Source organism: Rhinoraja longicauda, chromosome 39 (assembly GCF_053455715.1).
Source record: "Rhinoraja longicauda isolate Sanriku21f chromosome 39, sRhiLon1.1, whole genome shotgun sequence".
Classification (NCBI taxonomy): Eukaryota; Metazoa; Chordata; class Chondrichthyes; order Rajiformes; family Arhynchobatidae; genus Rhinoraja; species Rhinoraja longicauda.
In genome coordinates this window covers 1,278,423-1,306,387 of record NC_135991.1, presented here as the reverse complement: position 1 = coordinate 1,306,387, position 27,965 = coordinate 1,278,423, and the positions used below count along the sequence as shown (strand labels likewise).

General features: G+C 51.1%; 1 protein-coding gene across 1 annotated transcript in view; it reads right to left on the bottom strand.

Annotated features, from left to right (window-relative positions):
• LOC144611082 (uncharacterized) overlaps nucleotides 1-27,965 on the bottom strand; it is a 43,524-nt gene that overhangs the window by 5,426 nt on the left and 10,133 nt on the right. The window contains exons 4-15 of the mRNA XM_078430163.1: nucleotides 27,848-27,943; nucleotides 26,302-26,397; nucleotides 23,499-23,591; nucleotides 22,000-22,095; nucleotides 20,454-20,549; nucleotides 17,635-17,727; nucleotides 14,847-14,942; nucleotides 11,028-11,120; nucleotides 9,555-9,650; nucleotides 8,018-8,113; nucleotides 4,932-5,027; nucleotides 3,947-4,062 (exon numbers count right to left, since the gene is read on the bottom strand). Coding sequence (XP_078286289.1) covers nucleotides 3,947-4,062; nucleotides 4,932-5,027; nucleotides 8,018-8,113; nucleotides 9,555-9,650; nucleotides 11,028-11,120; nucleotides 14,847-14,942; nucleotides 17,635-17,727; nucleotides 20,454-20,549; nucleotides 22,000-22,095; nucleotides 23,499-23,591; nucleotides 26,302-26,397; nucleotides 27,848-27,943 — 1,163 coding nt within the window. The remainder of the gene's footprint in view (nucleotides 1-3,946; nucleotides 4,063-4,931; nucleotides 5,028-8,017; nucleotides 8,114-9,554; nucleotides 9,651-11,027; nucleotides 11,121-14,846; nucleotides 14,943-17,634; nucleotides 17,728-20,453; nucleotides 20,550-21,999; nucleotides 22,096-23,498; nucleotides 23,592-26,301; nucleotides 26,398-27,847; nucleotides 27,944-27,965) is intronic.

The window sequence follows — 27,965 nt, the reverse complement described above, 5'->3', positions numbered from 1 at the left end:
AGAGACTGACGGGACGGGGTAGAGACTGACTGGGGACGGGGCAGAGACTGACTGGGGACGGGGCAGAGACTGACTGGGGACGGGGCAGAGACGGACTGTGGACGGGGTAGAGACGGACTGTGGACGGGGCAGAGACTGACTGGGGACGGGGTAGACTGACTGGGGACAGGGTAGAGACTGACTGGGGACGGGGCAGACTGACTGGGGACGGGGTAGACGGACTGTGGACGGGGTAGAGACGGACTGTGGACGGGGCAGACTGACTGGGGACGGGGTAGACTGACTGGGGACGGGGCAGAGACTGACTGGGGACGGGGTAGACTGACTGGGGACGGTGTAGAGACTGACTGGGGACGGGGTAGACTGACTGGTGACGGGGCAGACGGACTGTGGACGGGGTAGAGACGGACTGTGGACGGGGCAGACTGACTGGGGACGGGGTAGACTGACTGGGGACGGGGCAGAGACTGACTGGGGACGGGGTAGACTGACTGGGGACGGTGTAGAGACTGACTGGGGACGGGGTAGACTGACTGGTGACGGGGCAGACTGACTGGGGACGGGGTAGACTGACTGGGGACGGGGCAGAGACTGACTGGGGACGGGGTAGAGACTGACGGGACGGGGTAGAGACTGACTGAGGACGGGGTAGAGACTGACTGGGGACGGGGCAGAGACTGACTGGGGACGGGGCAGAGACTGACTGGGGACGGGGCAGAGACGGACTGTGGACGGGGTAGAGACGGACTGTGGACGGGGCAGAGACTGACTGGGGACGGGGTAGACTGACTGGGGACGGGGCAGAGACTGACTGGGGACGGTGTAGAGACTGACTGGGGACGGGGTAGACTGACTGGGGACGGGGCAGACTGACTGGGGACGGGGTAGACTGACTGTGGACGGGGCAGACTGACTGGGGGCGGGGTAGACTGACTGTGGACGGGGCAGACTGACTGGGGACGGGGTAGACTGACTGGGGACGGGGCAGACTGACTGGGGACGGGGTAGAGACTGACTGGGGACGGGGTAGACTGACTGGGGACAGGGTTGACTGACTGGGGACGGGGCAGAGACTGACTGGGGACGGTGTAGAGACTGAATGGGGACGGGGTAAACTGACTGGGGACGGGGCAGACTGACTGGGGACGGGGTAGACTGACTGGGGACGGGGTAGACTGACTGGGGACGGGGCAGAGACTGACTGGGGATGGGGCATAGACTGACTGGGGACGGGGTAGACTGACTGGGGACGGGGCAGACTGACTGGGGACGGGTAGAGACTGACTGGGGACGGGGTAGAGACTGACTGGGGACGGGGTAGACTGACTGGGGACGGGGCAGACTGACTGGGGACGGGGTAGACTGACTGGGGACGGGGTAGACTGACTGGGGACGGGGTAGACTGACTGGGGACGGGGCAGAGACTGACTGGGGACGGTGTAGAGACTGACTGGGGACGGGGTAGACTGACTGGGGACGGGGCAGAGACTGACTGGGGACGGGGTAGAGACTGACGGGACGGGGTAGAGACTGACTGAGGACGGGGTAGAGACTGACTGGGGACGGGGCAGAGACTGACTGGGGACGGGGCAGAGACTGACTGGGGACGGGGTAGACTGACTGGGGACGGGGCAGAGACTGACTGGGGACGGGGTAGAGACTGACGGGACGGGGTAGAGACTGACTGGGGACGGGGCAGAGACTGACTGGGGACGGGGCAGAGACTGACTGGGGACGGGGCAGAGACTGACTGGGGACGGGGCAGAGACGGACTGTGGACGGGGTAGAGACGGACTGTGGACGGGGCAGAGACTGACTGGGGACGGGGTAGACTGACTGGGGACGGGGCAGAGACTGACTGGGGACGGTGTAGAGACTGACTGGGGACGGGGTAGACTGACTGGGGACGGGGCAGAGACGGACTGTGGACGGGGTAGAGACGGACTGTGGACGGGGCAGAGACTGACTGGGGACGGGGTAGACTGACTAGGGACAGGGTAGAGACTGACTGGGGACGGGGCAGACTGACTGGGGACGGGGTAGACGGACTGTGGACGGGGTAGAGACGGACTGTGGACGGGGCAGACTGACTGGGGACGGGGTAGACTGACTGGGGACGGGGCAGAGACTGACTGGGGACGGCGTAGACTGACTGGGGACGGTGTAGAGACTGACTGGGGACGGGGTAGACTGACTGGTGACGGGGCAGACTGACTGGGGACGGGGTAGACTGACTGGGGACGGGGCAGAGACTGACTGGGGACGGGGTAGAGACTGACGGGACGGGGTAGAGACTGACTGAGGACGGGGTAGAGACTGACTGGGGACGGGGCAGAGACTGACTGGGGACGGGGCAGAGACTGACTGGGGACGGGGCAGAGACGGACTGTGGACGGGGTAGAGACGGACTGTGGACGGGGCTGAGACTGACTGGGGACGGGGTAGACTGACTGGGGACGGGGCAGAGACTGACTGGGGACGGTGTAGAGACTGACTGGGGACGGGGTAGACTGACTGGGGACGGGGCAGACTGACTGGGGACGGGGTAGACTGACTGTGGACGGGGCAGACTGACTGGGGACGGGGTAGACTGACTGTGGACGGGGCAGACTGACTGGGGACGGGGTAGACTGACTGGGGACGGGGCAGACTGACTGGGGACGGGGTAGAGACTGACTGGGGACGGGGTAGACTGACTGGGGACAGGGTTGACTGACTGGGGACGGGGCAGAGACTGACTGGGGACGGTGTAGAGACTGAATGGGGACGGGGTAAACTGACTGGGGACGGGGCAGACTGACTGGGGACGGGGTAGACTGACTGGGGACGGGGTAGACTGACTGGGGACGGGGTAGACTGACTGGGGACGGGGCAGAGACTGACTGGGGACGGTGTAGAGACTGACTGGGGACGGGGTAGACTGACTGGGGACGGGGCAGACTGACTGGGGACGGGGTAGACTGACTGGGGACGGGGTAGACTGACGGGACGGGGCAGAGACTGACTGGGGACGGTGTAGAGACTGACTGGGGACGGGGTAGACTGACTGGTGACGGGGCAAACTGACTGGGGACGGGGTAGACTGACTGGGGACGGGGCAGAGACTGACTGGGGACGGGGTAGAGACTGACGGGACGGGGTAGAGACTGACTGGGGACGGGGTAGACGGACTGTGGACGGGGTAGAGACGGACTGTGGACGGGGCAGACTGACTGGGGACGGGGTAGACTGACTGGGGACGGGGCAGAGACTGACTGGGGACGGGGCAGAGACTGACTGGGGACGGGGCAGTCTGACTGGGGACGGGGCAGAGACTGACTGGGGACGGGGTAGAGACTGAGTGGGGACGGGGTAGAGACTGAGTGGGGACGGGGTAGAGACTGACTGGGGACGGGGTAGAGACTGACTGGGGACGGGGCAGAGATTGACTGGGGACGGGGTAGAGACTGACTGGGGACGGGTTAGAGACTGAGTGGGGACGGGGTAGAGAATGAGTGGGGACGGGGTAGAGACTGAGTGGGGGCGGGGTAGAGACTGACTGGGGACGGGGCAGACTGACTGTGGACGGGGCGGAGACTGACTGGGGACGGGGTAGAGACTGAGTGGGGACGGGGTAGAGACTGAGTGGGGACGGGGTAGAGACTGACTGGGGACGGGGTAGAGTCTGACTGGGGACGGGGCAGAGATTGACTGGGGACGGGGCAGAGACTGACTGGGGACGGGGTAGAGACTGACTGGGGACGGGGCAGAGATTGACTGGGACGGGGCAGAGACTGGCCGTGGATGGGGAGACTGACTGAGGACGTGGACAGTGACTGTGGACGGGGCAGACTGACTGTGGATGCGGAGAGTGACTGTGGACCGGAGAGACGGGCGGTCACTGCTCCGTGAGGGGGGAGGATGAGGGTCACCGTGAGCCTGGGGGTAACGACGGGTCAACTCTCACCTGCTGGAGATGGGCTTCCCTGTCCTCGGGCGATCCCAGGTCCTGGTCCCCCACGAACAGCACTTGTGCCTCGCTGATCAACCTCTCGCACTCCTCCTCCGTCAGCAGCCAGGGGGCTGGAAGTGGGAGAGAGCGTCACTCGGCTGTGTGAGCAAACACGGCCCACGGGACCCAGTCTGTGGCAGAGCGATGGTAGTGGTGGTGGAGACAAGGGCAGGAACCCGGACCAACCCAAGGGCAGCGGTTCTCAGTCGGAGCAGACACGGCCCACGGTACTGACTGGGCACCGACTCTGACTGACGACCACACGGGGTGGCACTGGGCACTGACCGACGACCACACGGGGTGGCACTGGGCACTGACTGACGACCACACGGGGTGACACTGGGCACCGACTCTGACTGACGACCACACGGGGTGGCACTGGGCACTGACCGACGACCACACGGGGTGGCACTGGGCACTGACTGACGACCACACGGGGTGACACTGGGCACTGACTGACGACCACACAGGGTGACACTGGGCACTGACTGACGACCACACGGGGTGGCACTGGGCACTGACTGACGACCACACGGGGTGACACTCGGCGCTGACTGACGACCACACGGGGTGACACTGGGCACTGACTCTGACTGACGACCACACGGGGTAACACTGGGCACTCTCTGACGACCACACCGGGTGACACTGGGCACTGACTGACGACCACACGGGGTGACACTGGGCACTGACTGACGACCACACGGGGAGACACTGGGCACTAACTCTGACTGACAACCACACGGGGTGACACTGGGCACTGACTGACGACCATAGGGGGTGACACTGGGCACTGACTGACGACCACACGGGGTGGCACTGGGCACTGACTGATGACCACACGGGTTGACACTGGGCACTGACTCTGACTGACGACCACACGGGAAGACACTGGGCACTGACTCTGACTGACGACCACACCACACACAAGACCTGATACCTGAACACGTCTCTCCCTCTGGGGCAGCGGACGGTGTCGCGCTGGGCTCTCCGGTTGTTGACTCTTTGTGTTCCTCACCTCTGGCACTCTGGGGCCCTGGAACAAGTGAAGAGACGGGAGAGTGAGAGTGGAATCACCAAAATACATCGCCTGCATGTGATAGGAAATTGGGGAATGGAGGACTTCAAGCTCCAGAGAAACCTCGACCGCTCGCTGACCCAAACAACACCGTCTCCTCCAGCGACTCTCCCTCCTTAACCGCTCACTCTCCCACAGTCCGTGTGGGGACCAGCTTCAGGACTGACCACAGGGAGCGGCGTTCCCATCAGTAATCCCAGCGCTGATTCCTGAACCTACAGACCCTGCTGGGGCGTTGGTCTAACCGGCACCAGGGTCTCCAGTCGTGGCTCCCTTGGGTTCCCGGGTGGTGTCCAACTCCGGATCAGGTAGAGAATTGTGGAGCGCGGGGAAATGGGAAAAGGCTGGAGAGACGGGAGATGTCTCCAGGACCAGAAACATCACCAATGTCTAAAGGAGGAACGTCCAACCCCAAACAAACAGATGACCATAAGACATTGGAGCAGAATGAGGCCATTTGGCTCATTGGGCTTGATCCACCATCATGGCATCTCCCCTCTCATCGCCACCCCCCTGCATTCTCCCTGGAACCTTTAATATCTTTATTAATCGAGCCTATCAATCTCTGCTGTAAAAATACCCAATGACAGCCTCCACCACCATCTGTGGCAATGAATTCTACAGATTCACCATCCTCTGGCTAAAGAAATTCTTCCTCAATCCATCTTAGAGATACATTCTTGTGTTCTCAGGATGTTCACTCTGCTCCTTGACTCTCCCTCCACCGGAAACATCTTCTCCGCATCCACGCTGTCTGGGCCTTTCATTATTCATTATTTCATTATTGATCCTCCCACAATTCAGAAAATAGTCTAAATGTTTATTCCTTCTACCAAAGTGCATGACCGTACAATTTGCTGTATTCCATCTGCCACTTCTTTGCCCAATCTGCCAACTTGCCCAAGTCCTTCTGCAAAGTCCCTGCATCCTCAATACTATCTGCCCCTACACCTATCTTCATATTATCCACAAACTTGGCCACAATGCATCAATTCCATCACACCGATCTTTAACGTGTAACATGGAAAGTAGTTGACTCAACACTGCCCCCTGTGGAACACCACTCGTCACCGGCAGCCAACCAGAAAACGCATCCTTTATTCACACTCTTTGCCTTCTGACAGTCTGCCCACCGTTATTCCATGTTAGTACCTTGCCTCTAATACCACAGGCTCTTATCTAGTTGAGCAGCCTCACTTGCAGCACCTTATCAGAGGCCTTCTGAAAATGCAAGTTAACAACATCCTCTGACTCGCCTTTATCTGTCCTGTTTGTTGATGCCTCAAAGAATTCCAACAGATTTTTCGGGCAAGATCACCCCTGAATAAAACGATGTTGATTTTGGTCTATTTTATGACATGCGGCCAAGTACCCTGAAAGCTTATCCTTAATAATAATGGACTCTAAAATCTTAGAGATCACTGAAGTCAGACTAAAATTTCCTTTCTATTGCCTCGATCCCTTCTTAAATGTCGGTTCCTAAAAGCTTTCCAAACTCTAGCTTCCCACTAATCTTTGCTATATTGTAGGCCTACGCATTTGCTTTGATGTTGTCTTTGAGGAGCAGGTGTGTGGAGAAAACATCATCTATCCTCTTTCACTGCCTTTCCCATCCAAATCTCCACCAACCACCTCACTCTCCTCAGGTCGAGTCACGATGAAGTTTGGGAACTGACCAAGGGGAACACCGTTTCCTTCAATGAATCCTGTCACTGAACGGTGGGCTGGGGTGTCCGGCAGTAGAACTGTGCACGTCCAAAATCCCCCACTCTCCTAGTCCACCTCCATCTACACACCCTCTCTTCAGGCCACTCTTTCCCCCTCTCTGGGACATTCCAATTCTCCTTTCACTCCCCCACCCAGGGAACACTGACTGTGGACAGTGAGGGACACTGGTGTTAGTGGGAGATATCCGGGTGTATCTGAGTCCCCAGGGAACACTGACTGTGGACAGTGAGGAACACTGGTGTTAGTGGGAGATATCTGGGTGTATCTCAGTCCCCAGGGAACACTGACTATGGACAGTGAGGGACACTGGTGTTAGTGGGAGATATCCGGGTGTATCTCAGTCCCCAGGGAACACTGTCTATGGACAGTGAGGGACACTGTGGGTCAGTGGGGGAATATCTGGATTTATCTCTGTCCTCAGGGAACACTGACAATTATTCGTCTCAGCCAAGTTATTTTACTCATAATGACTAGCTGAGGCCTAAACACCGACCCCTCTTGTCCCCGAGTCATCACAGCGCCTTACAAATGTCTTCTGTAATCAAACTACACACCATCTCACAACATTGTTGCATCACAGCTTGGTTTGGGTGCAGCCCTGTCCAAGACAGCAAGAAATTGCAGAGTTGTGGATGTTGCCAAGTCTGTTACACAGACCTGATTCCCCACCATTGGCTCCATCTGCACTTCACACTGCCTCGGGAAAACAGCCAACATAATCAAGGACCTTTCCCACCCCGGTTATTGCTGCCTTACAGCACCAGAGCCCTGGCTTCCATCCTGACTGCAAGTGCTGTCTGCACGGAGTTGGTAAGTTCTCCCTGTGAGCCAGTGTGCTTTCCCCAGCCGCTCCGGTTTCCTCCCACTTTCCAAATACTTATAGGTTTGTTGGTTAATTTGGCTTCAGCAAACATTGTAAATTGTCCCTAGTGTGTTGGATAGTGCTAGTGGTTACTGTGGGCTCGGAGATCCAAAGGGCTTGATTCCACACTGTACATCTAAATTAAACCCCATGTGGAGACATAAAGAACTGCAGATGCTGGTTCACAAAAAAAGGCACAAAGTGTTGGAGTAACTTAGCGGGTGAGGCAGTATTTCTGGAGTGGTTCCCTCAACGAACCTCAACCCAAGGGGAATTGTTGTCCACTGCAGAACAAACTACTGTCCTCTCCAAAAGCTGGCTGCAACGATAGGCGATAATGTATGAGGGGGCTTGGTACCTGAGGACGTGTCTCCCACTGGAAAGGAAGACGGTTCCTGGGTATATTTTCCAGTTGATGATCCCTGGGTCTGTTCCCCTGTGGAGATCTTGGGATCTGGAATGAAGGAACAGAGAGACGGTAGTGCGGCAACACCGCAACATGGCATCAAACTTCGAGATGTGTACAGCAATTCAAGGAGTGCCAATGTGGAGATATCAGCATCATCTGATATCCCGTCACCCACTCTCCATCAAAAACGTTCTTCACTCCACGTGCCCCCTCCCACTCCCCTTTAGAGTCAGGGTGAATTTCAGGGATTGACCATAGAGCACAGATACAGGTCCATCGGCCCACCTCGTTCATGCCGACTTATCTGTTAGTCCCATTTGTCCACATGTTGCCCATATTCCGGTAAAACGTTATTATCCATGCACATGTCCAAGTGACTTTTACATTTTGTTATTGTATCTGCCTCAACTATCTTCTCCGTCAGTTTGTTCCATACATCCACCACACGACATGAAATGGTTGCCCATCATGCTCCTATTAAATCTTTCCCCTCTTATCTTAAATTTATGTCCTGTGGTTCTTGCTTCCCCAACCCTGGATAAAAGGTGCTGTGCATTCACCCTACCAATTCCCGTCATAACCTAAAGCCTTCTTTACCACCCTATCTACTCGTGACTCCACTTTCAGGGAACTCTATCATTCACTCTGTCGGTCCTGGCCAGTTTGACTTCCCAAACTGGGACCATGTAACGACCAAGGGGAAGAACCTTCCCTTTTATGAGACAGGAAATGAGCCTCTCCTGGTGTTTCAGTGAGAGCGCATTTTGGCAACAAAGATTACAGCTCCATAGTTTTAAAAGAGTTGTGAATAGGTCTGTCTGGACCTTGGGGGAAGTATTAAATTGGTACAGGGTCCATTACAGCATTATTAGGCAAGAACTAGGGAGATTGAAATGGGGGCCGCTGTTATTATGCAAGCCCAAATCTGACGTGGGAGTTTCACTGGGAAATGTCCATGTTCTCCGGAGATGCTGCTTGACCCGCTGAGTTAGTCCAGCACTTTGTGTCTTTTGTAACTGTGTGGAGATGATAAAATTGGTGAAGGAGCGGATGGTGAGGATGGTTGTCAAAGTATTCAGCGGGATGTAGATTTGTGGGATGTAGATGTAGATGTAGAAATGGGCAGATGGAATTTAATCCAAGTAAGTGTGAGGTGTTGCACTTTGGAAGGACATATTGCAGGAGAGATTATGGAGTTAATAGCGAGACCCTCGAGACCATTGATGTGTAGAGGGGGTTTGGGGTCCAAGTCCATAACAACCTGAAAGTGGCAATGATCAAAAGGCATATGGTATGCTTGCCTTCATCGGTCAGGGTATTGAGTATCAGAGGTAGTGGTTATCAAGGAGTCTTTTGTTTAGACAAGTGGACATGCAATGAATGGAAGGATATGGATTACGAGCAGGCAGGGGAGATATGTTTAACGGCACGGATATTGTGGGACAATGTGCCTGGTCCTGTGCTTCATGGTCCCCACCACTGATACCTGAGCTTGCAGACCCTGCTGGGTCACTGGTCAATCCTTGACTTGAGTCTCCACGCGTTGCTCCCTGGGGTTCCTGAGTTGTGCCCGACAGTGGATCTGGAAGAAGAGAATGGAGGCGGGAGAGGGAGGGTGAGAGATTAAAACAGAATGATCAGCTCATCAGGTGGGAAGTCGGCTGTAGACAAAGAGTCCGTGCAAACCCCAAAAAATACCAACTCTCACAGGTCACACGTCTCGCCTTCAACACTGCATCCTCCTCGAACACGAGCTACGCCTCGCTCCCTTGTGAAGCCAGGCTTTTACAGAGTGCTCTCACTCTCGCTCCGACTCTCTCTCACCGACTCTCTCTCTCCCCCACACTATCTCTCTCCCACTCTCCCTCTCCCTCACTCTCCCTCTCACACACTCTCTCTCACACTCTCTCTCACACTCTCTATCATACTCTCTCTCACACTCTCTCTCTCTCTCTCTCCCTCACTCTCTCTCTCCCTCAATATCTCTCTCTCTCTCCCTCTCTCTCTCGCTGCCTCACTCTCTCTCCCTCCCTCGCTCTCTCTCTCTCCCTCACTCTCTCTCTCTCTCTCCGACTCTCTCTCTCTGACTCTCTCTCTGTGACTTTCTGTCTCTCACTGTGATTCTCTCTCTGACTCCAGCATTCAGCCCCTGCCCCTATTGGTCAGTCTGTCTTCAAAATACATTCTCCTCAAGCTCCCCACTTACTTTCCACTTCATCCTCAATCTCATGTTCATAAATTCATGTCAGAGGGACAGAATGAGGCAATTCGGCCCATCGACCACTCCGCCATTTAGTCATGGCTGATACTGTATATCGTTCCCCGTCAACCCTATTCTCCTTCTCCTCGAAACCTTTGTCCATCTTCGTAATCAAAAACTGTTAATCTCCACTTTAAAAATACCATCGTCTTGGAGATACCAATGTCCACAGCCTTCTGTGGCAATGAATTCAACAGATTCACCACCCTCTGGCTCGGTAAATCCTCCTTAGCTCGGATCTAAAGGTATGTCTCTTTATTCTGAGGCTGTGCCCATTGGCCCTATACTCTTTCAATACTGGAAACATCCTCTCCACATCCACTCTATCTAGGCCTCTCATTATAGGGTAAGTTTTGATGTGATCTCCCCCTCATCTTTCTAAACTCCAGCGAGTACAGGCCCGATCTCCAATCACACATTCCCTCCTTACCGCCCGTTTAATTCTTCTACACTTACTCGTTTCACACATTTCTACTTGCCCTTTTTCCCCCTCCCTCCACGCCCCTCCGCCCTTCACTCTGAATAACTACCCTCTCCGCAATGCTCCAACTCCACTCTCCCTGGGATATTCTCCTCCCCCCACTCCAGTCCCCCTCCTCCCCCACCCCACACTCTCTGCTCCTCCACTCCAGACCCTCTCTTCTCAAGTTACCCTCCCCAACTTGTCCCCCACTGTCCCAATGATCCCTCCATCGATACCTGAGCTTGTATATGGTTCTGGGACAGTGGACAAATCCTCCCGGGGTTCGGGTGTTGTTTCCTGGGGTTCCTCAGTAGGTACGGAGGCTGGATCTGTAATAAAGTGTGGACAGACAGTGGGTACAGTGGGTAAATAATCCAGCAGCTCTGTGGGATGGAAGGAGACCAATGTGCGTGGCCAACACCAGTCTCTGGTGACCCCAATGATTATCCATCCCTCTCCTCCAACCCCTCTCCCTCCACTCCTTCATTCCATCCATTCCTCAAAGCAATCTGTCCATTATTATCCCTCTGACTTCATGGCCCTTCCCCATGCATTCTCACACCTCTCTCCCCCCTTGCTCCACCCTCTCTCCACCTCGCCCCCCTTGCCCACCAGCCTCTCTCCTCCTTCTCTATTCCCCCTCTTCTCATCGTACCCGGGGAGGGGAGGTGTGGTGAGGGGAACAGCTGGGTCCCGGGGTGGGAGGTTGGGTGGGGGGGTGTTCCCCCAGCAGAGGAGGTAAGGTAGGACTCGATCATGGTTGGAGGTGGGGGAGAGAAGCAACAGATCACGTCCCCTTGATAACATATGATTAGTGTTTGTCGGCACTGGGCCTGCACTCGCTGGAGTTTAGAAGGATTACAGGGGACCTCATTGAAATTTGCCAAATAGTGAAAGGACTGGATTGAGTGAATGCAGAGGATGATTCCACAAGTGGGGGAATCTGGGACCAGAGGCCATAGCCTCCGAACAAAAGCAGATGAGGAGGCATTTCTTTAACCAGATGGTGGTGAATCTGTGGACTTCATTACCACAGATCGCTGTGCCGACCACGTCATTGGATATTTTTTAGCTGGAGATTGATAGATTCGTGATCACTATGTGTGCCAGGGGTTTTGGGGAGAAGGCAGGAGAATGGGGTCGAGAGGGATAGATAGATTGAATGGTAGAATAGACTTGATGGGCCGAATGGCCTAATTCTGCTCCTAGAACTTCTGAGCTTGGTCACAGGGGGAGTGGGGCGAGTGCCAGGATGGGGGCAATGTCCTCTGGGTCTTGCTTCCCCGACCCGTGATAAAAGATGTTATGCATTTACCCTGACGTTTACACCCCATATGAGATCATCCCTCAGCCTCTTGTCATCCAAGGATTAAATTCCTAGCCAGTCCAACTTCTCCTTATAGCTCAGGCCGTTGTTCCTTGCAACATCCTCGTAAATCATCTCTGCAATCTTTCCAGCTTAAGAACATCTTTCCTATAATAGGATGACCAAAACTGATCACACACTCCACACGTGACCTCACCAACATGACATCCCAACTTACCAATGACATCACGTTACCTCACAATGGTAACACGACATCCCAGCTTATGTATTCAGTACCTTTACTGATGAAGGCCAATGTACCAAAAGCCACCTTTGCCTCCCTGTCGATCTGTAATGTCACCCTCAGGGAACTGCGCTCATGAACAAGGACCAGGGGCCACAGACTTAGAATAAAGGGGAGGCCATTTAAAACTGAGGTGAGAAGGAACTTTTTCACCCAGTGAACTTGTGGAATTCCCTGCCACAGAGGGCAGTGGAGGTCAAATCACTGGATGGATTTAAGAGAGAGTTAGATAGAGCTCTAAGGGTTGTGGAATCCAGGGATATGGGGAGAAGGCAGGCACGGATTACTGATTGTGGATGATCAGCCATGATCACAATGAATGACGGTGCTAGCTCAAAGGGCCGATTGGCCCCCTCCTGCACCTATTTTCTATGTTTCGATATTTCTAACTCCCAAATCTTGCTGCTCTACGGCATTTCCCAGGGCCCTGCCATTTACTGATCCAGGGCACAAACCTCGCCAGATGTTTCAGAGCATTTTGGAAAAAGTTCCCATTTTGGGAACATAAATTATCTCTATAACTCTTCCCTCGACTGTCGAGCGACCACGACAGCCCTTTCAGGTGACGCAGAGATTCACTTGCACCTCCTCCAACCTCATCTATTGCACCCGCTGTGCTAGGAATATTGTTTTATCTAACTTCAAGTCACACTTGCGTTCCCTCTGTGTCTGTCCCTCCCTCACCCTCGTCACTTTACTAGTTTCACTGTCGTGCTGCTTAGTTTCACTGTTGGTATCCACTTATTATCACCTTTTCCACAGCCAACAAGGGGCCATTGTGGGCTCTATTGTTGCTTGATACACGTCGATGGCTTTGATTGCATCTTACCATACCTTTGATTCACTTGTTCTTTGTATATTTTCATATCTCTAGTTCCCCGCTCACCTGACTCTCAGTTGGAAGAAGGGTCTCGACCTGATACGTCACCTATTCTTTTCTCCAGAGAAGCTGTCTAATCTGCTGTTACTCAAACATTTTTTGTCTATGTTCCATAATTTTTTGGAGAGTTATGAATAACAATGAGTCTGGCCCTTGGGGGAAGGTAGTAAATTTGGGTATGGCACATTACAGCATTGATAGGCAGGAGCGAGTGAGAGTAAACTGGGAGCAGCTGTTTTTGGGTAACTCCACCTCTGACGTGTAGGTGTTCTGCAGGAACGTGTGCTAGGACCTTTATTTTTTGTGATATAAAAGGTGCACTTTGGGGGCTTGAATATAAGGGGAAATTATACAGTTAATCGCAAGAAGAATATTGATGTACTTCTTGAGGTCCAAATCCGTAAAAACATGAAAGTGGCAACACAAGTAGATACGGTGATAAGAAGGCATAGTCTTGAGGTTCAAATCGAAGGGGAATTGTTGTCCACTGCTTCTATGTTTCTATGTTTCTAACTCCCAAATCTTGCTGCTCCACGGCATTTCCCAGGGCCCTGCCATTCACTGATCCAGGGCACAAGCTTGGCCAGATGTTTCAGAGCATTTTGGAAAAAGTTCCCATTTTGTTAACATAAATTATCTCTATAACTCTTCCCTCGACTGTCCAGCGACCACGACAGCCCTTTCAGGTGACGCAGAGATTCACTTGCACATCCTCCAACCTCATCTACTGCACCCGCTGTTCTAGGAATATTGATTTGTCTAACTTCAAGTCACACTTGCGTTCCCTCTCTGTCTGTCCCTCCCTCACCCTCGTCACTTTACTAGTTTCACTGTCGTGCTGCTTAGTTTCACTGTTGGTATCCACTTATTATCACCTTCTCCACAGCCAACAAGGGACCATTGTGGGCTCCATTGTTGCTTGATACACGTCGATGGCTTTGATTGCATCTTACCATACCTTTTATTCACTTGTTCTTTGTATATTTTCATATCTCTAGTTCCCCGCTCACCTGACTCTCAGTTTGAAGAAGGGTCTCGACCTGATACGTCACCTATTCTTTTCTCCAGAGAAGCTGTCTAATCTGCTGTTACTCAAACATTTTTTGTCTATGTTCCATAATTTTTTGGAGAGTTATGAATAACAATGGGTCTGGCCCTTGGGGGAAGGTAGTAAATTTGGGTAAGGCACATTACAGCATTGATAGGCAGGAGCGAGTGAGAGTAAACTGGGAGCAGCTGTTTTTGGGTAACTCCACCTCTGACGTGTAGGTGTTCTGCAGGAACGTGTGCTAGGACCTTTATTGTTTGTGATATAAAAGGTGCACTTTGGGGGCTTCAATATAAGGGGAAATTATACAGTTAGTCGCAAGAAGAATATTGATGTACTTCTTGAGGTCCAAATCCGTACAAACATGAAAGTGGCAACACAAGTAGATACGGTGATAAGAAGGCATAGTCTTGAGGTCCAAAACCAAGAGGAATTGTTGTCCACTGCAAAACAAACTACTGTCCTCTCCAAAAGCTGGCCGCAAGGACAGGCGATAACGTATGAGGGGGCTTGGTACCTGAGGACGTGTCTCCCACTGGAACGGAAGACGGTTCCTGGGTAGATTCTCCAGTTGATGATCCCTGGGTCTGTTCTCCTGTGGAGATCTTGGGATCTGGAATGAAGGAACAGAGAGACGGTAGTGGGGCAACACCGCAACATGGCATCAAACTTCGAGATGTGGACAGCAATTCAAGGAGTGCCAATGTGGAGATATCAGCATCATCTGATATCCCGTCACCCACTCTCCATCAAAAACGTTCTTCACACCACGTGCCCCCTCCCACTCCCCTTTAGAGTCAGGGTGAATTTCAGGGATTGACCATAGAGCACAGAAACAGGTCCATCGGCCCACCTCGTTCATGCCGTCTTATCTGTTAGTCCCATTTGTCCACATGTTGCCCATATTCCGGTAAAACGTTGTTATCCATGCACATGTCCAAGTGACTTTAACATTTTGTTATTGTATCTGCCTCAACTATCTTCTCCGGCAGTTTGTTCCATACATCCACCACACGACATGAAATGGTTGCCCATCATGCTCCTATTAAATCTTTCCCCTCTTATCTTAAATTTATGTCCTGTGGTTCTTTCTTCCCCAACTCTGGATAAAAGGTGCTGTGCATTCACCCTACCTATTCCCGTCATAACCTAAAGCCTTCTTTACCACCCTATCTACACGTGACTCCACTTTCAGGGAACTCTGTATCATTCACTATGTAGATCCTGTCCAGTTGCACTTCCCAAAATGCGACCATATAACGACCAAGGGGAAGAACCTCCCCTTTTATGAGCCAGGAAATGAGCCTCTCCTGGTGTTTCAGTGAGAGAGCATTTTGGCAACAAAGATTACAGCTCCATAGTTTTAAAAGAGTTGTGAATAGGTCTGTCTGGACCTTGGGGGAAGTATTAAATTGGTGCAGGGTCCATTACAGCATTACTAGGCAGGAACTAGGGAGACTGAAATGGGGGCCGCTGTTGTTATGCGTCCAAATCTGACGTGGGAGTTTCGCTGGGAAATGTCCATGTTCTCCGGAGATGCTGCTTGACCTGCTGAGTTAGTCCAGCACTTTGTGTCTTTTGTAACTGTGTGGAGATGATAAAATTGGTGAAGGTGCGGATGGTGAGGAAGGTTGTCAAAGTATTCAGCGGGATGTAGATTTGTGGGATGTAGATGTAGATGTAGAAATGGGCAGAGAAACTGCAGATGGAATTTAATCCAAGTAAGTGTGAGGTGTTGCACTTTGGAAGGCCATATTTCAGGAGAGATTATGGAGTAAATAGCGAGACCCTTGAGACTATTGATGTGCAGAGGGGGTTTGGGGTCCAAGTCCATAACAACCTGAAAGTGGCAATGATCAAAAGGCATATGGTATGCTTGCCTTCATCAGTCAGAGCATTGAGTATCAGAGGTAGTGGTTATCAAGGAGTCTTTTGTTTAGACAAGTGGACATGCAATGAATGGAGGGATATGGATTACGTGCAGGCAGGGCAGATATGTTTAACGGCACGGATATTGTGGGACAATGGGCCTGTTCCTGTGCTTCATGCTCCCCACCACTAATACCTGAGCTTGCAGACCCTGCTGGGTCACTGGTCAATCCTTGACTTGAGTCTCCACTCGTTGATCCCTGGGGTTCCTGAGTTGTGCCAGACGGTGGATCTGGAAGAAGAGAATGGAGGCGGGAGAGGGAGGGTGAGAGATTAAAACACAACGATCAGCTCATCAGGTGCGAGGTCGGCTGTAGACAAAGAGTCCGTGCAAACACCAAAAAATACCAACTCTCACAGGTCACACGTCTCGCCTTCAACATTGCATCCTCCTCGACACGAGCTACGCCTCGCTCCCTTGTGAAGCCAGGCTTTTACAGAGTGCTCTCACTCTCGCTCCGACTCTCTCTCGCCGACTCTCTCTCTCCCCCACTCTCTCTCACTCCCACTCTCTCTCCTTCACTCTCCCTGTCCCTCACTCTCCCTCTCACTCACTCTCTCACACTCTCTCTCACACTCTCTCACACTCTCTCTCTCTGTCCCTCTCTCTCTCACTCCCTGACTCTCTCTCTCTCTCTCTCCCTGACTCCCTCTCTCTCTCCCTGACTCTCTCTCTCTCCATGATTCGGCCCATCGACCACTCCGCCATTTATTCATGGCTGATACTGTATATCGTTCCCCGTCAACCATATTCTCTTTCTCCTCGAAACCTTTGTCCATCTTCGTAATCAAAAACTGTTAATCTCCACTTTAAAAATACCATCGTCTTGGAGATACCAATGTCCACAGCCTTCTGTGGCAATGAATTCAACAGCTTCACCACCATCTGGTTAGATAAATCCTCCTCAGCTCTTATCTAAAGGTATGTCTCTTTATTCTGAGGCTGTGCCCATTGGCCCTATATTCTTTCAATACTGGAAACATCCTCTCCACATCCACTCTATCTAGGCCTCTCATTATAGGGCACGTTTTGATGTGATCTCCCCCTCATCTTTCTAAACTCCAGCGAGTACAGGCCCGATCTCCAATCACCCATTCCCTCCTTACCGGCCGTTTATTTCTTCTACACTTACTCGTTTCACACATTTCTACTTGCCCTTTCTCCTCCTCTCTCCACGCCCCTCCGCCCCTCACTCTCCATCTCTACCCTCTCCGCAATGCTCCAACTCCACTCTCCCTGGGGCATTCTCCTCCCCCCACTCCAGTCCCCCTCCTCCCCACCCCACACTCTCTGCTCCTCCACTCCAGACCCTCTCTTCTCATGTTACCCTCCCCAACTTGTCCCCCACTGCTCCAATGGATCCCTCCATCGATACCTGAGCTTGTATCTGGTTCTGGGACAGTGGACAAATCCTCCCGGGGTTCGGGTGTTGTTTCCTGGGGTTCCTCAGTTGGTACGGAGGCTGGATCTGTAATAAAGTGTGGACAGACAGTGGGTGTAGTGGGGAAATAATCCAGCAGCTCTGTGGGATGGAAGGTGACCGAAGTGCGTGGCCAACACCAGTCTCTGGTGACCACAACGATTATCCATCCCTCTCCTGCATCCCCTCTCCCTCCACTCCATCATTCCATCCATTACTCAATATAATCTGTCCATCATTATCCCACTGACTTCATGGCCCTTCCCCTTGCCTTCTCACCCCTCTCCCCCCCCCCCCCCCATAGCCGTCTCTCCACCTTCCCCCCCTTGCCCACCAGCCTCTCTCCCCGTTCGCTCCCTTCTCTTTTCCCCCTCTTCCCATCGTACCCGGGGAGGGGAGGTGTGGTGAGGGGATGACTTATTCCAGGGGGGGGGACAGCTGGGTCCCAGGGTGGGAGGTTGGGGGGGGGGGGTTCCCCCAGCGGAGGGGATAAGGTAGGACTCGATCCTGATTGCAGGTAGGGGAAAGAAGCAACACATCACGTCCCCTTGATAACATATGATTAGTGTTTGTCGGCACTGGGCCTGCACTCGCTGGAGTTTAGAAGGATGACAGGGGACCTCATTGAAACTTGCCAAACAGTGAAAGGACTGGATTGAGTGAATGCAGAAGATGATTCCACAAGTGGGGGAATCTGGGACCAGAGGCCATAGCCTCCGAACAAAAGCAGATGAGGAGGCATTTCTTTAGCCAGATGGTGGTGAATCTGTGGACTTCATTGCCACAGATCGCTGTGGGAACCGTGTCAATGGATATTTTTTAGCTGGAGATTGATAGATTCGCGATAAGTATGGGTGTCAGGGGTTTTGAGGAGAAGGCAGGAGAATGGGGTCGAGAGGGATAGATAGATTGAATGGTAGAATAGACTTGATGGGCCGAATGGCCTAATTCTGCTCCTAGAACTTCTGATCTTGGTCACAGGGAGGAGTGGGGCTAGTGACAGGGTGGGGGCAATGTCCTCTGGGTCTTGTTGTGCATTCACCCTGACGTTTATACCCCAGATGAGATCATCACTCAGCCTCTTGCCCTCCAAGGAATAAATTCCAAGCCAGTCCAACTTCTCCTTATAGCTCAGGCCGTCGTTCCTTGCAACATCCTCGTAAATCATCTCTGCAATCTTTCCAGCTTAAGAACATATTTCCTATAATAGGATGACCAAAACTGATCACACACTCCACACGTGACCTTACCAACATGACATCCCAACTTACCAATGACATCACGTTACCTCACAATGGTAACACGACATCCCAGCTTATGTATTCAGTACCTTTACTGATGAAGGCCAATGTACCAAAAGCCACCTTTGCCACCCTGTCGATCTGTAATGTCACCCTCAGGGAACAGTGCTCATGAACAAGGACCAGCGACCACAGTCTTAGAATAAAGGGGAGGCCATTTAAAACTGAGGTGAGAAGGAACTTTTTCACCCAGTGAACTTGTGGAATTCCCTGCCACAGAGGGCAGTGGAGGTCAAATCACTGGATGGATTTAAGAGAGAGTTAGATAGAGCTCTAAGGGTTGTGGAATCCAGGGATATGGGGAGAAGGCAGGCACGGATTACTGATTGTGGATGATCAGCCATGATCACAATGAATGACGGTGCTAGCTCAAAGGGCCGAATGGCCCCCTCCTGCACCTATTTTCTGTTTCGATGTTTCTAACTCCCAAATCTTGCTGCTCTACGGCATTTCACAGTGCCCCTGCCATTTATTGATCCAGGGCACAAACCTCGCCAGATATTTCAGAGCATTTTGGAAAAAGTTCCCATTTTGGGAACATAAATTATCTCTATAACTCTTCCCTCGACTGTCTAGCGACCACGACAGCCCTTTCAGGTGACGCAGAGATTCACTTGCACCTCCTCCAACCTCATCTACTGCACCCGCTGTGCTAGGAATATTGATTTATCTAACTTCAAGTCACACTTGCGTTCCCTCTATGTCTGTCCCGCCCTCACCCTCGTCACTTTACTAGTTTCACTGTCGTGCTGCTTAGTTTCACTGTTGGTATCCACTTATTATCACCTTCTTCACAGCCAACAAGGGACCATTGTGGGCTCCATTGTTGCTTGATACACGTCGATGGCTTTGATTGCATTTTACCATACCTTTTATTCACTTGTTCTTTGTATATTTTCATATCTCTAGCTCCCCGCTCACCTGACTCTCAGTTTGACGAAGGGTCTCGACCTGATACGTCACCTATTCTTTTCTCCAGAGAAGCTGTCTAATCTGCTGTTACTCAAACATTTTTTGTCTATGTTCCATAATTTTTTGGAGAGTTATGAATAACAATGGGGGGCCCTTGGGGGAAGGTAGTAAATTTGGGTAAGGCACATTACAGCATTATTAGGCAGGAGCGAGTGAGATAAACTGGGAGCAGCTGTTTTTGGGTAACTCCACCTCTGACGTGTAGGTGTTCTTCAGGAACGTGTGCTAGGACATTTATTTTTTGTGATATAAAAGGTGCACTTTGGGGGCTTGAATATAAGGGGAAATTATACAGTTAATCGCAAGAAGAATATTGATGTACTTCTTGAGGTCCAAATCCGTAAAAACATGAAAGTGGCAACACAAGTAGATACGGTGATAAGAAGGCATAGACTTGAGGTCGAAATCCAACGGGAATTGTTGTCCACTGCAGAACAAACTACTGTCCACTCCAAAAGCTGGCCGCAAGGACAGGCGACAACGTATGAAGGGGCTTGGTACCTGAGGACGTGTCTCCCACTGGAATGGAAGACGATTCCTCGGTAGATTCTCCAGTTGATGATCCCTGGGTCTGTTCCCCTGTGGAGATCTTGGGATCTGGAATGAAGGAACAGAGAGACGGTAGTGCGGCAACACCGCAACATGGCATCAAACTTCGAGATGTGGACAGCAATTCCAGGAGTGCCAATGTGGAGATATCAGCATCATCTGATATCCCGTCACCCACTCTCCATCAAAAACGTTCTTCACACCACGTGCCCCCTCCCACTCCCCTTTAGAGTCAGGGTGAATTTCAGGGATTGACCATAGAGCACAGAAACAGGTCCATCGGCCCACCTCGTTCATGCTGACTTATCTGTTAGTCCCATTTGTCCACATGTTGCCCATATTCCGGTAAAACGTTATTATCCATGCACATGTCCAAGTGACTTTTACATTTTGTTATTGTATCTGCCTCAACTATCTTCTCCGGCAGTTTGTTCCATACATCCACCACACGACATGAAATGGTTGCCCATCATGCTCCTATTAAATCTTTCCCCTCTTATCTTAAATTTATTTCCTGTGGTTCTTGCTTCCCCAACACTGGATAAAAGGTGCTGTGCATTCACCCGACCAATTCCCGTCATAACCTAAAGCCTTCTTCACCACCCTATCTACACGTGACTCCACTTTCAGGGAACTCTGTATCATTCACTATGTAGATCCTGTCCAGTTTGACTTCCCAACATGCAACCATGTAAGGACCAAGGGGAAGAACCTTCCCTTTTATGAGACAGGAAATGAGCCTCTCCTGGTGTTTCAGTGAGAGAGCATTTTGGCAACAAAGATTACAGCTCCATAGTTTTAAGAGAGTTATGAATAGGTCTGTCTGGACCTTGGGGGAAGTATTAAATTGGGACAGGGTCCATTACAGCATTATTAGGCAGGAATTTTGGGAGACTGAAACGGGGGCTGCTGTTGTTATGCAAGTCCACATCTGACGTGGGAGTTTCACTGGGAAATGTCCATGCTCTCCGGAGATGCTGCTTGACCTGCTGAGTTAGTCCAGCACTTTGTGTCTTTTGTAACTGTGTGGAGATGATAAAATTGGTGAAGGTGCGGATGGTGAGGAAGGTTGTCAAAGTATTCAGCGGGATGTAGATTTGTGGGATGTAGATGTAGAAATGGGCAGAGAAACTGCAGATGGAATTTAATCCAAGTAAGTGTGAGGTGCTGCACTTTTGGAAGGACATTTTGCAGGAGAGATTATGGAGTAAATAGCGAGACCCTTGAGACCATTGATGTGCAGAGTGGGTTTGGGTTCCAAGTCCATAATAACCTGAAAGTGGGAATGATCAAAAGGCATATGGTATGCTTGCCTTCATCAGTCAGTGCATTGAGTATCAGAGATAGTGGTTATCAAGGAGGCTTTTGTTTAGACAAGTGGACATGCAATGAATGGAGGGATATGGATTACGTGCAGGCAGGGGAGATATGTTTAACGGCACGGATATTGTGGGACAATGGGCCTGTTCCTGTGCTTCATGCTCCCCACCACTGATACCTGAGCTTGCAGACCCTGCTGGTTCACTGGTCAATTCTTGACTTGAGTCTCCACTCGTTGCTCCCTGGGATTTCTTAGTTGTGCCCGACGGTGGATCTGGAAGAAGAGAATGGAGGCGGGAGAGGGAGGGTGAGAGATTAAAACAGAATGATCAGCTCATCAGGTGGGAAGTCGGCTGCAGACAAATAGTCCGTGCAAACACCAAAAAGTACCAACTCTCACAGGTCACACGTCTCGCCTTCAATATTGCATCCTCCTCGAACACGAGCTACGCCTCGCTCCCTTGTGAAGCCAGGCTTTTACAGAGTGCTCTCACACTCTCGCTCCGACTCTCTCTCTCTCGCCGACTCTCTCTCTCTCCCACTCTCTCTCTCCCCCACACTCTCTCTCTCCCTCACTCTCCCTCTCCCTCACTCTCTCTCTCCCTCACTCTCCCTCTCCATCACTCTCCCTCTCACACACTCTCTCTCACACTCTCTCTCACACTCTCTCTCACACTCTCTCTCATACTCTCGCTCACTCTCTCTCTCTTTCTCCCTCACTCTCTCTCTCCCTCACTCACTCTCCCTCTCTCCCTCACTCTCTCTCTCTCTCCCGACTCTCTCTCTCCCCGACTCTCTATCTCTCTGACTCTCTCTCTGACTTTCTCTCTCTCACTGTGACTCTCTCTCTGACCCCAGCATTCAGCCCCTGCCACTATGGGTCAGTCTGTCTTCAAAATACATTCTCCTCAAGCTCCCCACTTACTTTCCACTTCATCCTCAATCTCATGTTCATAAATTCATGTCAGAGGAACAGAATGAGGCAATTCGGCCCATCGACCACTCCGCCATTTATACATGGCTGATACTGTACATCGTTCCCCGCCAACCCTATTCTCCTTCTCCTCGAAACCTTTGTCCATCTTCGTAATCAAAACTGTTAATCTCCACTTTAAAAATACCATCGTCTTGGAGATACCAATGTCCACAGCCTTCTGTGGCAATGAATTCAACAGATTCACCACCCTCTGGCTCGGTAAATCCTCCTCAGCTCATATTTAAAGGTATGTCTCTTTATTCTGAGGCTGTGCCCATTGGCCCTATACTCTTTCAATACTGGAAACATCCTCTCCACATCCACTCTATCTAGGCCTCTCATTATAGGGTAAGTTTTGATGTGATCTCCCCCTCATCTTTCTAAACTCCAGCGAGTACAGGCCCGATCTCCAATCACACATTCCCTCCTTACCGCCCGTTTAATTCTTCTACACTTACTCGTTTCTCACATTTCTACTTGCCCTTTTCCCCCCTCCCTCCACGCCCCTCCGCCCCTCACTCTGAATAACTACCCTCTCCGCAATGCTCCAACTCCACTCTCCCTGGGGTATTCTCCTCCCCCCACTCCAGTCCCCCTCCTCCCCCACCCCACACTCTCTGCTCCTCCACTCCAGACCCTCTCTTCTCAAGTTACCCTCCGCAACTTCTCCCCCACTGCTCCAATGATCCCTCCATCGATACCTGAGCTTGTATCTTGTTTTGGGACAGTGGACAAATCCTCCCGGGGTTCGGGTGTTGTTTCCTGGGGTTCCTCAGTTGGTACGGAGGCTGGATCTGTAATAAAGTGTGGACAGACAGTGGGTGTAGTGGGGAAATAATCCAGCAGCTCTGTGGGATGGAAGGAGACCAAAGTGCGTGGCCAACACCAGTCTCTGGTGACCCCAACGATTATCCATCCCTCTCCTGCAACCCCTCTCTCTCCACTCCTTCATTCCATCCATTACTCAAAGCAATCTGTCCACTATTATCCCTCTGACTTCATGGCCCTTCCACATGCCTTCTCAACCCTCTCTCCCCCCTTGCACCCCCCCTCTCTCCACCTCGCCCCCCTTGCCCACCAGCCTCTCTCCTCCTTCTCTATTCCCCCTCTTCTCATCGTACCCGGGGAGGGGAGGTGTGGTGAGGGGAACAGCTGGGTCCCGGGGTGGGAGGTTGGGGGGGGGGGTGTTCCCCCAGCAGAGGGGGTAAGGGAGGACTCGATCCTGATTGGAGGTGGGGGAAAGAAGCAACACATCACGTCCCCTTGATAACATATGATTAGTGTTTGTCGGCACTGGGCCTGCACTCGCTGGAGTTTAGAAGGATGACAGGGGACCTCATTGAAATTTGCCAAATAGTGAAAGGACTGGATTGAGTGAATGCAAAGGATGATTCCACAAGTGGGGGAATCTGGGACCAGAGGACATAGCCTCCGAACAAAAGCAGATGAGGAGGCATTTCTTTAGCCAGATGGTGGTGAATCTGTGGAATTCATTGCCACAAATCGCTGTGGGGACCATGTCATTGGATATTTATTAGCTGGAGATTGGTAGATTCGTGATCACTATGGGTGCCAGGGGTTTTGGGGAGAAGGCAGGAGAATGGGGTCGAGAGGGATAGATAGATTGAATGGTAGAATAGACTTGATGGGCCGAATGGCCTAATTCTGCTCCTAGAACTTCTGAGCTTGGTCACAGGGGGAGCAGGGCTAGTGACAGGGTGTGGGCAATGTCCTCTGGGTCTTGCTTCCCCGACCCGAGATAAAAGATGTTATGCATTTACCCTGACGTTTACACCCCATAAGAGATCATCCCTCAGCCTCTTGTCATCCAAGGAATAAATTCCTAGCCAGTCCAACCTCTCCTTATAGCTCAGGCCGTTGTTCCTTGCAACATCCTCGTAAATCATCTCTGCAATCTTTCCAGCTTAAGAACATCTTTCCTATAATAGGATGACCAAAACTGATCACACACTCCACACGTGACCTCACCAACATGACATCCCAACTAACCAATGACATCACGTTACCTCACAATGGTAACACGACATCCCAGCTTATGTATTGAGTACCTTTACTGATGAAGGCCAATGTACCAAAAGCCACCTTTGCCTCCCTGTCGATCTGTAATGTCACCCTCAGGGAACTATGATCATGAACAAGGACCAGGGGCCATAAAGGGGAGGCCATTTAAAACTGAGGTGGGAAGGAACTTTTTCACCCAGTGAACTTGTGGAATTCCCTGCCACAGAGGGCAGTGGAGGTCAAATCACTGGATGGATTTAAGAGAGAGTTAGATAGAGCTCTAAGGGTTGTGGAATCCAGGGATATGGGGAGAAGGCAGGCACGGATTACTGATTGTGGATGATCAGCCATGATCACAATGAATGACGGTGCTAGCTCAAAGGGCCGAATGGCCCCCTCCTGCACCTATTTTCTATGTTTCGATGTTTCAAACTCCCAAATCTTGCTGCTCTACGGCATTTCCCAGGGCCCTGCCATTTACTGATCCAGGGCACAAACCTCGCCAGATGTTTCAGAGCATTTTGGAAAAAGTTCCCATTTTGGGAACATAAATTATCTCTATAACTCTTCCCTCGACTGTCTAGCGACCACGACAGCCCTTTCAGGTGACGCAGAGATTCACTTGCACCTCCTCCAACCTCATCTACTGCACCCGCTGTGCTAGGAATATTGATTTATCTAACTTCAAGTCACACTTGCGTTCCCTCTCTGTCTGTCCCTCCCTCACCCTCGTCACTTTACTAGTTTCACTGTCGTGCTGCTTAGTTTCACTGTTGGTATCCACTTATTATCACCTTCTTCACAGCCAACAAGGGACCATTGTGGGCTCCATTGTTGCTTGATACACGTCGATGGCTTTGATTGCATTTTACCATACCTTTTATTCACTTGTTCTTTGTATATTTTCATATCTCTAGTTCCCCGCTCACCTGACTCTCAGTTTGAAGAAGGGTCTCGACCTGATACGTCACCTATTCTTTTCTCCAGAGAAGCTGTCTAATCTGCTGTTACTCAAACATTTTTTGTCTATGTTCCATAATTTTTTGGAGAGTTATGAATAACAATGGGGGGCCCTTGGGGGAAGGTAGTAAATTTGGGTAAGGCACATTACAGCATTATTAGGCAGGAGCGAGTGAGAGTAAACTGGGAGCAGCTGTTTTTGGGTAACTCCACCTCTGACGTGTAGGTGTTCTTCAGGAACGTGTGCTAGGACCTTTATTTTTTGTGATATAAAAGGTGCACTTTGGGGGCTTGAATATAAGGGGAAATTATACAGTTAATCGCAAGAAGAATATTGATGTACTTCTTGAGGTCCAAATCCGTAAAAACATGAAAGTGGCAACACAAGTAGATACGGTGATAAGAAGGCATAGTCTTGAGGTCGAAATCCAAGGGGAATTGTTGTCCACAGCAGAACAAACTACTGTCCTCTCCAAAAGCTGGCCGCAAGGACAGGCGACAACGTATGAGGGGGCTTGGTACCTGAGGACGTGTCTCCCACTGGAATGGAAGAAGATTCCTGGGTAGATTCTCCAGTTGATGATCCCTGGGTCTGTTCCCCTGTGGAGATCTTGGGATCTGGAATGAAGGAACAGAGAGACGGTAGTGCGGCAACACCGCAACATGGCATCAAACTTCGAGATGTGGACAGCAATTCAAGGAGTGCCAATGTGGAGATATCAGCATCATCTGATATCCCGTCACCCACTCTCCATCAAAAACGTTCTTCACACCACGTGCCCCTTCCCACTCCCCTTTAGAGTCAGGGTGAATTTCAGGGATTGACCATAGAGCACAGAAACAGGTCCATCGGCCCACCTCATTCATGCCGACTTATCTGTTAGTCCCATTTGTCCACATGTTGCCCATATTCCGGTAAAACGTTGTTATCCACGCACATGTCCAAGTGACTTTTACATTTTGTTATTGTATCTGCCTCAACTATCTTCTCCGGCAGTTTGTTCCATACATCCACCACACGACATGAAATGGTTGCCCATCATGCTCCTATTAAATCTTTCCCCTCTTATCTTAAATTTATTTCCTGTGGTTCTTGCTTCCCCAACTCTGGATAAAAGGTGCTGTGCATTCACCCTACCAATTCCCGTCATAACCTAAAGCCTTCTTTACCACCCTATCTACACGTGACTCCACTTTCAGGGAACTCTGTATCATTCACTATGTAGATCCTGTCCAGTTTATCTTCCCAACATGCAACCATGTAAGGACCAAGGGGAAGAACCTTCCCTTTTATGAGACAGGAAATGAGCCTCTCCTGGTGTTTCAGTGAGAGAGCATTTTGGCAACAAAGATTACAGCTCCATAGTTTTAAGAGAGTTATGAATAGGTCTGTCTGGACCTTGGGGGAAGTATTAAATTGGGACAGGGTCCATTACAGCATTATTAGGCAGGAATTTTGGGAGACTGAAACGGGGGCTGCTGTTGTTATGCAAGTCCACATCTGACGTGGGAGTTTCACTGGGAAATGTCCATGCTCTCCGGAGATGCTGCTTGACCTGCTGAGTTAGTCCAGCACTTTGTGTCTTTTGTAACTGTGTGGAGATGATAAAATTGGTGAAGGTGCGGATGGTGAGGAAGGTTGTCAAAGTATTCAGCGGGATGTAGATTTGTGGGATGTAGATGTAGAAATGGGCAGAGAAACTGCAGATGGAATTTAATCCAAGTAAGTGTGAGGTGCTGCACTTTTGGAAGGACATATTGCAGGAGAGATTATGGAGTAAATAGCGAGACCCTTGAGACCATTGATGTGCAGAGGGGGTTTGGGTTCCAAGTCCATAATAACCTGAAAGTGGGAATGATCAAAAGGCATATGGTATGCTTGCCTTCATCAGTCAGGGCATTGAGTATCAGAGGTAGTGGTTATCAAGGAGTCTTTTGTTTAGACAAGTGGACATGCAATGAATGGAGGGATATGGATTACGTGCAGGTAGGGGAGATATGTTTAACAGCACGGATATTATGGGACAATGGGCCTGTTCCTGTGCTTCATGGTCCCCACCACTGATACCTGAGCTTGCAGACCCTGCTGGTTCACTGGTCAATTCTTGACTTGAGTCTCCACTCGTTGCTCCCTGGGATTTCTTAGTTGTGCCCGACGGTGGATCTGGAAGAAGAGAATGGAGGCG